Genomic DNA, 13,380 nt, shown 5'->3' with positions numbered 1-13,380 from the left:
TTAACGTGCACTACAACGCAAGCACATACACGGGCGTTTTTGAATTTCACCTCCATCGAAATGCGGCCGCCACGGCCGGGATTCGATCCCGTGGCCTTGTGCTCAGCCACGAAACGCCTTTGCTAAATGAGCCACCGAGGTGGGTGCCGCACTGCTCTTGTGCAAAATAGAAACAAGATTTGCTGATTCATTCAGTAAATAAAAGCGTGTTGACGTAGTAAGCATTCATTTATTGTTTTCTTGATACCTTGGATAATTCGACATTCGGTTAATTAGGACATTTTAATTCGGTACGGGGAGGGGGGAGTTCCTTGGCACTTCATGGAGCTTAGCAGGGTTCCCTGGAACAAACATGCTTGAGAACCCCTGGTTTAGCTGGTTAAGCTCTGCGCCACCAGGTGGCTGGACCGCGCAGACCAATTAGGCCACTCACGTACGTCTACGCTAAAACTCCTTCATCACAGCAATAGTAGCATGGGGGGGGGGGGGGGGGGAGGCTTTAGTTTAGGCCTCGACCCATCCGCCAAAACGCCCAGCACGCCTGTGGTTTCCGAAATACCGAACACGCTCGGCGCTGCGACAGAATGCTCGCAATGCACGCTGCTTACATAGCTCTCGCTTGGGATCAACTGCCAGGCTGCGGCGGGCGGAAAGGTTTGAGAGGCTTTGCAGGCTGGCTCCAAGACAACTGGAAGTAGACGACACAATGTCGCATCATGACGCAGAGCCAGGCTGAGCTTAGCCCCGCTCACTCGGCGAACAAGTTGAGGAGAAAAAGCATGGCTATGGAGAAGGGTAACTTGTAATCGTCCGTAGCTTTCTTAATATGAAAGTCACTTTAACAGCCCATTGTAGACCGGCAGTGCAAAGACAAAATGCTTTTTCTGTCTTTTAACAGCAAAGCCGTTTAAGCCATCCGTAATTTGTGGTGTGTATCAAGAAACTACCAAGAAAGAAAATAAAACACACTTCCTTGCCGAGGCAGGATTCGAGCCCGCGTACCCCCGATCCCAAAGCGAGCGTCATAACCACTAGGGTATATAGCCACACTTGTAGAACATGCATTTATGCGAACCATATGATTGCGTTCGAGCGTCGTCGTCTTAGTCCACAGCTGGAGCGTTCGTACGCTCGTGCTTTGCGAGGTGAAGAGGTTTTGCGCGCTATGAGAGCGAGAGAAAGAGAGAGACGCATTTACGGAGCGGGTATCCTGGAACGCGGTGTTGGCATTGGAATGCAGTGTCGGTGTTGCAGGCTGCGCTATGTAACGCGCACTGACGGCCGTAAGTCTGAGACGTGCGAAAAGAAATTATCATCATCATGAGTAATAAGATATCATCGTCGTAAGTAATAATAAGAGCACTATGATCGCCCAGCTTCGCTGTTTGAAGCGTTGCATGGCTGAGTGCAAGGTTGAGCGTTATTATTATTATTTTTTTTTTTTTGAGATTGCAGACATAAACAGTAGAAACAGGCCCAGGAAAGTAAAGCTTGTTGCGGTTTCAAAGAACATGCGCGCTTCTAGCGGTTGCCGGACATCCCAAGTTATTTTTCTTATTTGTCTTTTTGTGAATTTCAAATCGGGCAAAGCGCGGGAAGTGGTCGCCATCGTGCGTCCGTCGAGCTTGCCTCCGCTCACCCTTGCCATCACAAGTCAGATCGCGCTTGGTCTGCTTCGGTTGTAGTCCCAAGTGTGAAGATACGAAAGATAAGACAGAGAAGCTTGAGGCGTGCAACGAACGGTAGACGCAGGAAACCAAACAAGCGTTTGATGAAGATTTCTTAATCGGGGCATCACATGTGTTGCGCGGCTCTGTGGTACAGGTTTCCTAATGACCACGGGTAAGCACAAGTATTTCACTCTATTTTCCGAGCAGGTATTCATTTTGCATGAGTAAACCAGTTCTGTGCAAGCCTCAGTGGACTGACATAACAGTAGTGTTGCTCGACTCATTTATCATGACGGCAGCCCATCTGTTGCCGGTGAAATACTTGTAATGAAGGGCTCGAGTGTGTGTTTTTGGGCTCTACATTTTGTTCACTCATTGTCGAAATGCACAGCCATGGTTAAAAGAAAAGAAAGAAAGACGCAGCCGTGGTGGTTAATAATTTTCGCATTGGTTTGGATCTTCTGCAATCTATTTTCACTCATTATGTACAAATTTCCGTTGTGAATGAAAATTGCTTCTGTAGATTGTCACTTTCGCACTGCGTGGAGGTCAGTCTTTTTCGAGTACTGAATGTGTGAATAAAAACAAAAGCATTCAACTTTTACTTGTCTAGAGCTTTGGCTGGCTGAGAAATCGGCTAGTTTTAGTTGATCCACTTCACAACACACAATGAACGATTGATGGTGCCAGGAAGTTATTTTTTTTATGCTACCCCTCACTATATCTGTGGCCTAGTTGAAGTGTAGCCCTAAACGTAACCGCAAGTTAGGACTTTCAAAGCGACTACTTTCACGAAATGACGAAATGTAATATATTAACTGCGAATGTTGCTAATTAACAACGGTTTGCTATATAAATATTCATTATAATTGCTTGGCACTGGTGCGTACGAGCAATGTCCCAGTGGTTTAGAAAATGAATGGCAACTTGCAAGGTAAACCTGGTAGGAAGAAAGCGCTTCCTAATACACGACACACTTCAGTGGGTTCTGCTCCGTGATTTTGCCAATGTCGCCGCACGGCCAGCGGACCTGCAAGAGAGCACGAACACATGACGAACACAGTCCGCTTGCATGCGAAGTGGGAAAGGAGAGCCTCAGCAGCAACCCTCCTCCTCCCGGGTGCACGCCATCTCCCTCTACCTTCTGACCTCATCAGTGATGTCATGGAGGCATTGTTTTGTTTGTGAATTATTTCCAGTAGGGGGGATATCCGGCAGCTGCAGTGATGAAAGCGGCGCTGCCGCCGCGTATCGGCATGGGACCGACCGTCCCATGGGAGGTATAGGGAGTTTCCGGCCCCTGGTAGAACCTCGTTCATACGTTTTGTAAAATAACCCGGAAAAATACATACTAACCGGGAAAATACACAATCCGAAGTCGCTAACAAATTTGACAGACTCGGCTGTAGTTGACACCTACATAATGCATAGCATTGCGTTGAATCGCTGCTGCACGAGATGCCGACGCACGCCGAGCTGTTGGGGCAGACTCTGAGCAGCCCAAGATGCGCAGTGTCGTTTTTGGGGCTTTGGCAAGCTTGTTTTAGCACTCTTAATATTTGGCCTGGGTCAGAAACTTCTTTGAGTGGGGCATGTTTGGTGGGAAGTTTTTACGTGCCCACTCGATGTGAATTGTTGCGACATGAGACGCCGATCCGAATCAAGTTCGTGGGGCTTGAGCGATGGAGGCGCACATTGTCCTGTTCTTATTGTGCAGTGTTTCAAAGATGGCGACAGAAAACCAAAATAAAATTGAGCTGGTAGGCTACACCGGAAAACAATGCCTATGATGTGACGCTCACCTCGAGCCACCTGCAGAGGGGAACAATGGTGCGTTTGGGTTATCGGCTATGAAAAGCAGGCAGTACGCTTCCAATGGCACCACGCGCTACGAAATGGATAGGTGAAGATGCTTATCGCAATAGGGTTGGTGGCGATAGCTGTGAATGCGGCGTGTAACAACTCACCAGGAGATTTGCTGATACTGGAATAGGAAACTGAGTGCATGCCAGCGTTTTCACGCGAGATGGGCAGATGACTATAGCAGGGAAGCTGCTACAGCGGGCAGTTACTATTCTCCATGGAATCGAGTGGCTGAAAAACACTGAATTATCGCAGTTTGGCGATGTACTGAACGTTGGTGCCAAAAGATTGTGCTTTTGGGAAATGTATGAACTGGTAAAAAAGAAGCGTATCCGTATTGGGTCATTTTTTGCGTTCTCAATTACGAACGTTGGTGGTGGGAAAGGGTACACAACGGGGTCTAATCAATAATGTTCTACTGTATATGTTTCATTTTATTTAACTAAAGATTATCAATTATGTGTTACCGAGAATTAGGGGTTTGCGAATACTTGAATGTCATGAATCGAATGGTGAACATTTTAATACAGTAGAACCTCGTTAATACGTTTTCAAAAAATACGCGAAAAATAAGCGTACGATCCGGGAAAACGTATGATCCGAATCCAGTAAAAATTGAAGCTGACAAGCCCATATTGAGGTGCAAAGGCAGAAAACATTTATTTCTTGCAAAACATAGTTACAGTCGAATTTCTTTAATTCGAACTGGCGCTGTGGTTCCGTCAAAGTTATGTGTATTCAAATGGGCGAGAACGCTCGGTAATTCGAACGCGAAAGCATTTGCGACGGTTAATTCGAACATAACCGCGCACCGACAATGCTCTCAGTAGCACGCCAATTCACGTGGGGGCGCCTCCGACTGGCAATGCTCCGACACCGCCATAAAGCAAAAGCTTAGGAGACACCCCTCAACGCTGCGCGGAGAAACAAAAAAGAAAGAAAAATATACCGTGGCGAAAATTTCCTCTCTCAAATGGTAAGGTCGCCGTTTCAGCGTCGTGCCGGAACACGCGTATACGCGCTGACGTCTCAGCCAACGCAGCGGCTGCAGCACAGAGGGAAGCAACGCGGAGGCGGCGGAGGCCCAGTCCGGCCAACGAAACTGCCCACGCCGGCCAACACTCGCTTCAACGGCAGAAAACGAAACTTCGGAGAGCGGGTTAAGCTGGCGCCGGGCCGGCGGGCACGCACGGAGAGTCGAAGGTGAGGGAGCTACTAGGGAGTTGAGAGGGAGGGCAAGGGGAGCCACCGAAGCGACGGGGTTGCCGAGGCCAAATGCGCTTCCCTGCCGCCCTCCTCCCTCACCTTCGACGCGGTCTCTGTGCGCGCGCGTGTCATGAGTAAGACGCCGGAGGCGAAATAAAAGAAGACGAGGACGATGTGAGCGGAGCGTTCTGAACGGCGCGAGCGCGCGAGGCGCGTGACCCGAGGCGTGATCGAAGGAGAAACGGCGTTGTCTGAGCATTATCGACGTGGTTCCGGGCCAGGAAGGTCGCATCGCCAGCACCGCACTGGCGACGGGAGACTTGGGGGTCTGGCCGAGTCCGTGACGTTGGCCGTCCACGGTGTGGCCGTCGACCTCGGCAAGTTCGGGCGAGGCTCCTGGACGAGCTGCAGCTCCTCACGGCAAGACCAGGCACCCCAGAGAGGCTCCCCCTTCTATGGCAGACCGGCACGTGCGATGATCCCCGGAACGCCACGTCGGCTCTCGGGAAAGGAGCGAGACGGAAGCAGCGGCCGAGGACATCGCTAGGCCTAACCCGTCACCTCTCCCGGCCACGTCAGCAACAGCGACCGGGTTACCCAGGCTTCCGAGACGAGCCAGTTGAAAGACCGACTTCTATGCAGCAACGTTTATGCGAAGATCGGCGAAACGGCCACAGGGAAAAGGACTCTACGAGATTCCGGCTGGAAAGATACGAGCAACCCCATCGACGAACTTTGTAAGAACGACTTTCTTGTATCGTCGCTACAGTAGGCCAGTGATGCCAGACTTTGGTGTAAGAAGGGCCTAGGACTAGCGTAGGCAAAGTTAAGGGCATGAACGTGGATAGACTTGGTCGGTTGTATATTTTTGTTAACATTTATTTATGCATTGTGTTCTAGTTCAGGGTGTGTTTGAATTTTTGGTTTGAGGTTTTTGAGTTCGCGTGTAAATAAAATCTGCTTGCTGTGTCGCCATGCGTCTTCCCTATCCATCTCTCATAACACCCGCACGCCCCCGAGATCAGTGACACACAAAACACATCACAGCGCGTCACCGTGCCGGCGTGGTCCGCTCCCTGAAGTTTCGTTCACTGCCGTTAGCGGGATGCGAGAGAAAGAGAGATTGTGGGTGTGAAGATGAAGAGGTGCTATCGGGATGCGAGCGTTGGCCGGCATGGGCAGTTTCGTGGCTCTCGTTTGCGCGCTGTGACATTTCACGACTCGCACCGTTCGTACGTAGCGCTATGGTGCACAAATACGTCAAAAATAAGTCCTTTTAATTCAAACAAATTTTCGGGCCCCTTCAAGTTCGAATTATCGTGATTCGACTGTATTTTCTGCTGGTGCGTCACACCCTTGGACAGGAACAACTCCTTTTGCGCACATTGCAGACCCTTGTCCGCATTTTCATTGTCTTTCGTGCAAAAAAGTTTTCTAAGGCTTCCAGGCCAGCAAGGGCTTCGGCGAAGGTAGCCGGTGGGCGCAAGCCTTCGTTCTCGCCGCCGTCTTCAGGCGCCCCGTCCGCCACCACCTCAGCTACGATCTCGGCGAGTCGTAGCACCGTGCGCGCGGCGTCCGCCTGTTTTTGCCGCTTAGTAGTTCGCGTTGAAGCGAAAGGCGTGGTAGCGCAAAGGTCAATTAGCTCACCGCTCGTCACTTCGGGCGAACGAGCAATGCAGAGAAGTCGCGGAGGGGGGGGATTGAGCACTGCAGAGAAGCCGCGCGGCGGCTGTCTGCCACTTAGCTCTTCACAAGCACATGAGAGCGGCCTTTTTCCACACCTGGATGATAATTTTTCGCTGCAGAACGTATCGTACAACCGCAGTTTGCCGCGATGCTGAATGTTGCTGCCGAATAATTGTATTTTCCGGGAACGTATTAACTGGAATGTATTAACACATTCCTCTATGGGGTTATGTTTATTTTTCGCTATTGAGAACGTAGGAGCCGGGAAATCGTATTAAGCAGGAATGTATCGGCGAGTCTCTACTGTAATTGGATTTGTGAATCGAATATTTGTTATTTGATTTTTTGAATATTCGATAAATTCGATGTAGAAACCCGCCAGTACCGCATTTCACGTGCGCTGCAGAGCCCCTCATGCTCGATTCAGTGCAAACGAGCACCCCACTTGGTTGTTTTTGGCGTAAAAGGAGCACCGAGCAAGCCGCGGTCTGGATGCCCCAGCTGACGTGGACTCTGAGAGCGCTTCTGCCCTACTGCATGTGCCGTTGGCTCAATGCCGGGATCGCACACAGTGCCCAAATGCCGCAATTCGTGGCCATGTTGCCCGGGGCTGCCTCTGTTCAGGTCAACTGGACCGATTGAAATGCTACCGCAACTTGGACAGTGGGCGTGGCAACAGAATTTGCAAATATTTTCGGAAGTGCGAAAGCATGTACGATGATTGGGCCTGTTGTAAGGCACACAGATCATGAATGCTGCTTCAATAGCTGTAAGTCTAACCTGTGCGCGTGATATTGGGTATTTGCGGCAAGGATTCTGCAAGGCTTGCGGCCTGCTCATCACCTTCGGCACCGGCCGTGGTCGACTTATGCAGTGCTAACGATGGCTACGCAAGGAGCGGTGGTTGAGTCATGTGCTGTGCTGTCCACACTTTCGTCTGTTGTGCAGATTGGCCTTACAATAACCCACATGCTGTAAAGATTGGAAAGCCCATCTATATTTTAGAGGAAAAGTGGAAAGCAGTACTTTATATGCAATACAACACTGCTATAAAACACAGGTTCACTATTAAACTGAGACAACATAACATAACTAATTCTTTAGCTTCAGAGAGAAAGAAAGCACAGATTTTATTCAACAGATAGTCTATTGCTAAAGAAATATTTTCGAGACCTTCATATGCTAGAACTGAGCCGTAATCAGTGCTGGCCAACTAATTTGGAGCTCCCTTTAATAAAAGTAGACCGTACTGTATATCTTCATTTCTATGTACCTGATAGCTTGCTACATTCTTGTTATGCAATGCTAGAAGACTCCTGAGCATGTGCAGCACCATGCTTTCTTGCCCAAAATGTTTAGGCATTTCGAAAGTTTCCCGAGATTTAATATTTGATTCGATGTTCGACTTTATTTTCTTGATTCAATTCAAATCTGCTATTTGGTATTTGCACACTGCTACTGAGAATGATCTCGCAATCAGCCAGCAGCAGTTGGCAAGTCCAACCACTTGCAATGATCCTGCATGACGACATTGCAGAAGCAAGAGCAGGCGTTTTCTTTGCTGTTTTCGACGCAAGATTGTAAATTCCCTGCTGCATGCAGTGCAATAATATCCAAGAACGCTGTTCCCATAGATGCCAATGTGCCCACTGCAGAGTCATGTGAAATCGTGCGAAAGTGATTGACTCAGAATACAGCTGTCTTCTGGCAAATCTTCGTCCAGTGATGCCATATCCGCACGTGATGACTGCTAGGTTAGCCAGGTGCTGTATCTCAAACGATCACATTCAGTGACACAATATGGCCCTATTTTTCAATTATGGCCTATGCAGATGCCACCATCTGAAGCACCATAAAAATCCACGATGGTGGGATGCAAACTTTTGTTTTCCTGCACTTTGTTTTGTCTGCACACCACTGGTCAACTTCAATGCATACTGAGCCGCAGAGTGTATGCGCACTATGCACGGTGCGCAAATGGTCATCACATGTGAGTACAGTTTGATGGCCGTGCCATTTGAAACGGGCAATTGACAAACAAGATAGCAGCCACAGTGTGTTTGCAGTGCTTTACTGTTTTTGTAAACAAAGATGATGGTTGCCACACATGCGTTCTGTGGCAGTGTTTTGTGCAATTTAAGTGCGTAGAAAATGCATTTGAGCACTTTTTGAACTCTGTTAGCGTTACATGAGTAGATATGGAGACATGTGTTCTGGCAAATTTTGATTGCAGTTAAGTGACATTTCATTGTTGAGAGATACCAAATGACACCACAATGACAAATGAAAACCTACGCCGTCAAGTAAACAAACTACAACCACACATGCAGAACTATCTGTGCTGCCAACGAAAAGATAGGAGGTGTCTTCAACAGTGTCACCAGGCAACTGCTGTCTCCCCTCCTCATTCTATTTCCACCCTGTCTCCTGCAGCAGCTGGGCTTGAAACCGAACCAGCACATGAAGTTGGTGAAAGTTTCGACACCGAGTGGTGGTAGCACAGCTGTGGTCACTCGTATGCCCCCTCAGGTAAAACCAGCGCATGCCTTTAAGTCTGCTGAGAGCCGTCTGCCATTGTTTTCTGCTGCTGGCTGGTACTTTTGTTTGGGGCAGGGCTTGTGCTTTCTGGTCCTCTTGTTGGGAGGTCTCATAACAAGCTCGTTGAGTTGCCTGGCTAGCTTCTTCCTGATTGTCCCTAATTTAATCAGCAGTGGCGGAAGTTCTGGTCTGCTTGGCTTTCTGCAATGACTTGTGCCTGACCTGCCTGGTCTTTGAGCCTGCATGTAGCCTTTCTTGCTTGACATTCTTTGGCTTTGCTCAGCTTGGATGCCGAGTCCTACTTCTGGTGGCATCAGAAATAAGTGGAACTGGTGGTCACACACTGGTGGAATTGAAAATAAATGGCACATGACCTTGGGGGTAGTCTGACTTTGTACTGCCGTGCTTCTTGGGTGGAATTTGGTTGGAGTATTACCTGGTTGTCATAAAAGTGTGACAGTCCCTACCTTCATCTCTGCAGCATACTACAGTCGAACCCACTTATAATGATACCGGTTTTAACAATATGTCGGATATAAGTAGCCGATGCACCGTCAACTTTTGTATGTGTTCAGTGTTAAATAAACCGCTTACTACAGTGCTCTCATGCTGCATTATCGGTTACAACAATTAAATGCTGATTACTGGGTGTGTCTGCCAAAAGACAAAATTAATGCAAAATATTTGTAAAAAAAAATGTGAGCTCTCTTTGTTACACCTGCCTTTGTCATCCTACTATCGTCATGCCATCGTTGTCATGCAGCTGTCAACGATTAGTTGTACCACCATCATGATGCTGTCATAGTCGTTTCATCGTTATCACTCTAGCTTTGTCATTCGACGCTCGTCATGCTATTGTCATCGCACCATCATCATCATACAGGCTTCAGGATACTGTTGTCATCGCACCATTCTTGTCATACAGTTGTTACCATATATTCGTTCTCATACCATCGTTATGCCATCGAAGTCTTTCCATCGTTCTGATTCTAACTTTGTCATCCTACTTTCGTCATGCAGCCGTCATCGCACAGCCGTCGTCATGCCATTGTTGTCATGCCGTTGTCATCAGTCCCTCATCATATTATCATAATAATGCTGTCTCAGTGTAGAAGTGTTGTGCCAAACTGTGCCATAAAGGAAATCTTGCTTCATGCCACTCTAAATTGTCGTTTATTGCAGATATTGCGCCACGCCTGCGCCGACATGCACCTACTCCGAATTCTGAATATTTTGCGTGGGTGAGAAGGTGCCGCGCATCAAGCCACAATCCTTCTCAACTTGTCCTCGCACACTTTTCCTCACAGCTACAGCATATGCGGCACGCGGCCTCGATGTTATCGCACTTGGACATTATACGAACCCCACGGCATCGCCGCCGCCGGTGACCATGCAAATTTGCCTGGAGTGTCCGTATAATTGCTATCACAATAATAATTATGTTATGTAATTATGGTAACACACGATTGTGAGGGCACAGCTGCTCCACGCACCTTGCTCGCAGTCGCTTAATGATATATCGACAAGTGCGTAAGGCGCATTTTATTACAACTAGACAGCCCGGACATCGAAAAAAAATTTGAAAATGGGACAAGGCAGTAGACACGGACGCACAAGTCACACAACCCAGACGCTGCTTAGTCATTCTTCTGATCAACTACCAACTTGCTCAGCGAGTTATTTCAATTGTAGCGATATATAGTGTCGATATAGTAAAGCCACCCCATTCTTTATTAGCATCGCACAAGCGGGGAACAGATAGTGCGCTAGTGGCTTGCTTGTTGTCATATAGGCCTCGTGGTGCAGTCGTTGTTACGCCATTGTCGTGATACAGTCAAACCTCGTTAACACGTAGTCGGCCGCGAACAAAGTTTAGGTACGCACTAAACAATGTACGAATTACCGCCAATGCCAGTGTAGCAGCCACTTACCGGCTGGAAAACAACTATGTCACGATGCTCTCAAACACACGCACTCAGACAGGCTTTATTTGCTGGTAGGCAGCAAAAAAATCGGTAATCTTCACTTGGCCCCATGTGGGTCTTACCACGACGACGGCATCTTCGAACTTGATAAGGCCGCGAGCCAGTTTGACCATGAGGCCCTGCTTACTAATGCGCTTCGCATTAAATGCGAAGAAATGCGCTTCTGGCGCGGTTACTACTTAAATTGGACTAGACGGCGACAGTGACTTTGCACCCTCTACTGGCGCCTTCTTCGCGTTACCGGGAGCTTAACTAGAACGCCATGCTTTTCTGCGCGGCAATCGGCAACAGCTGTATGAGCAGGAAATACGTCATAGTGGCCATGTTTTAAGTTCACTATCGCTGGCGACTGTCGTCCGGGCGTCGCAACTTGAGAATTGAATGCCTACGTACAGGAGATTTTGTCGATGTTGTGCCTGTGCGTGTAGAACAAGAAAGAAAATTAGTTCGCGCTAATCGTTTGGTGGGCAATGAGCGACTACGGCTTAAGTGGTCAGCCAATACATGGGGTTCAATAGGGGCTGGGTAGGGGAATCTTTGCGACTACGTTTATGTATGTATGTACGGGTATGTATTAACGAGGTTTGACTGTAAACTAGTCATTCGATTGTCCTCCTCCTGTTGTCATGCCATCATCATCATTGTGTAGTCGTCATACAGTTATTGTGATGCCATCGTGTTCGTTCCATTGTCGTCATTATAACTTCGACATCCAACTCTCGTCATGCTGTTGTCAGACAATGCCATCGTCGTTGCACTGTCGTCATACATACCATTGTCGTCATGCCATCATCATGGTGTCGTCATGCTGCTGTTTGTTATACCATCTCCATCACTTTAGTAATGTCATGCTGTCGTCATCATACCTCTTTCGTCAATCAATCGACGCGATTCCTTCACCACTCTCTTGTAATGATGCTGTCATCATTAAATCATAATTATGCCGTCATATAATCGTTGTCATCCCATTGTCCTCATGTCGTCGTCACGCTGTCGTTGTTATACCATCGTCATAATTTAAAAATTATCGTTGCATTGTCATACCGCATTTTTAATTTCTTCTTTGTCATTCCATCATCATCGATGCGTCGGTGTCATGCAGTCGTCAGCATGCCGCCATGCTTGTGGGCACCCTTGGGAAGTGAATGCCATAGAAAAGTGCGACGGTACCGGATTACGTTGCACATAGCAGAAGCAACAGAAGTCTCAGAATGACCACTACCGATGTTTATTTAAATAAGCATGACTTCAGAAATACGGTTGGTTGCACAGAAATTTCGTTGGTTGCTACGTTGCTCGAATGCTAATCACATTGCCATTGACAATCACCTTGAGATGAGTTCCACCGTAATTTCTTTTCTTTTCATGGATTTCACATTTCTTTTCTTTTAGGCGCAGACACCCAGTAGCCAGATTTAATTGTTATATCCCAGAATGCGGCATGGGAACCTTGTATAAGCGGTTTATCTTACCACAGAACACACAAAATTTCAGGTTGGGACAGCTGCTTATTGTTACATTTGAGTATTGTTGCAACCAGTAATGCAATAAGTGGGTTTGACTGTACATCTGTCTAAATAAAATGTTTGAATATTTGTTCCCTCTGCTTTTTTCTTGCAACCTGGTTATAACAATTATCGATTAAAGCAATGGGATTTTCTTGGCACTTGAATGTTTTTATAAGTGGGTTTAAGTATAAGTTTTTGTGCGTTGGTGCCGTACTTGCTAGTGAACGACTCTAGCAGTGCTCAACTCAAATCTTGCAATCAAACTGCATAGACTGCACCACAGATATTTCAAGACTTCTTTCTCATTTTCCAATTCCCAGAGTGAAATAAACATTACGTTCTTGGAATGGGAAAGGAGGCCAGCAGTGGACTCGAGGAATGGGAAAATAAGAGTCGGGGCCTTGGCATGAATACAAATCGTATGTTTGGTTTTAAGAATGAATGTTACTAATAAATGTGCCTGAGAAAGCTCTTGTAACTACAGAATGTAGTTGTGCATTAACTCTTGGATATCGCATGGTGTTCCACTTTTGATTTGGGCAGAACATGTGACTGGAGTTGAGAACAGTCCTCTCGGACAGTCATGCCCTGTTCACTTGTTTCGACTAAAATTTTATAAACTGTCATTGCACAAATGTCTTCAGCTGGACTTTTGTAGTGCTATTTTATGCCACCTCTGCACATGCCTTTGCATCTTCCATAGTTGTGCTTGCTGATTTCATAAGTGCATGTATCTGTGTGTAAAAGTTAAGTTTTCTAGATTGATGCATTGTTTGTGTGCTCTGTTTGTCACCTTCACTTTTTATTATTATTTATTTATTTTTATTTTTTATGAAGGGGGTTGTAATCATCATGGGTGCTGTGGGCCATTCTTGGGCCATCTTGATGTAACTACTGAATGGAAGTTAATGCCAGTTTTTGCAG

The 13,380-nt window shown here is 47.2% G+C and overlaps 1 protein-coding gene across 1 annotated transcript in view; it reads left to right on the top strand.

Annotated features, from left to right (window-relative positions):
* The window catches only part of LOC119452747 (activating transcription factor 7-interacting protein 1-like), a 120,470-nt gene that overhangs the window by 48,146 nt on the left and 58,944 nt on the right, over positions 1 to 13,380 (top strand). Inside the window, 1 exon segment of the mRNA XM_049667352.1 lies at positions 8,859 to 8,954. Within this exon segment, the coding sequence (XP_049523309.1) occupies positions 8,859 to 8,954 (96 nt within the window).

The sequence above is a fragment of the Dermacentor silvarum genome, chromosome 5 (genome assembly GCF_013339745.2).
Source record: "Dermacentor silvarum isolate Dsil-2018 chromosome 5, BIME_Dsil_1.4, whole genome shotgun sequence".
NCBI classification, from domain to species: Eukaryota; Metazoa; Arthropoda; class Arachnida; order Ixodida; family Ixodidae; genus Dermacentor; species Dermacentor silvarum.
This window is presented reverse-complemented; position numbering and strand designations above follow the sequence as displayed.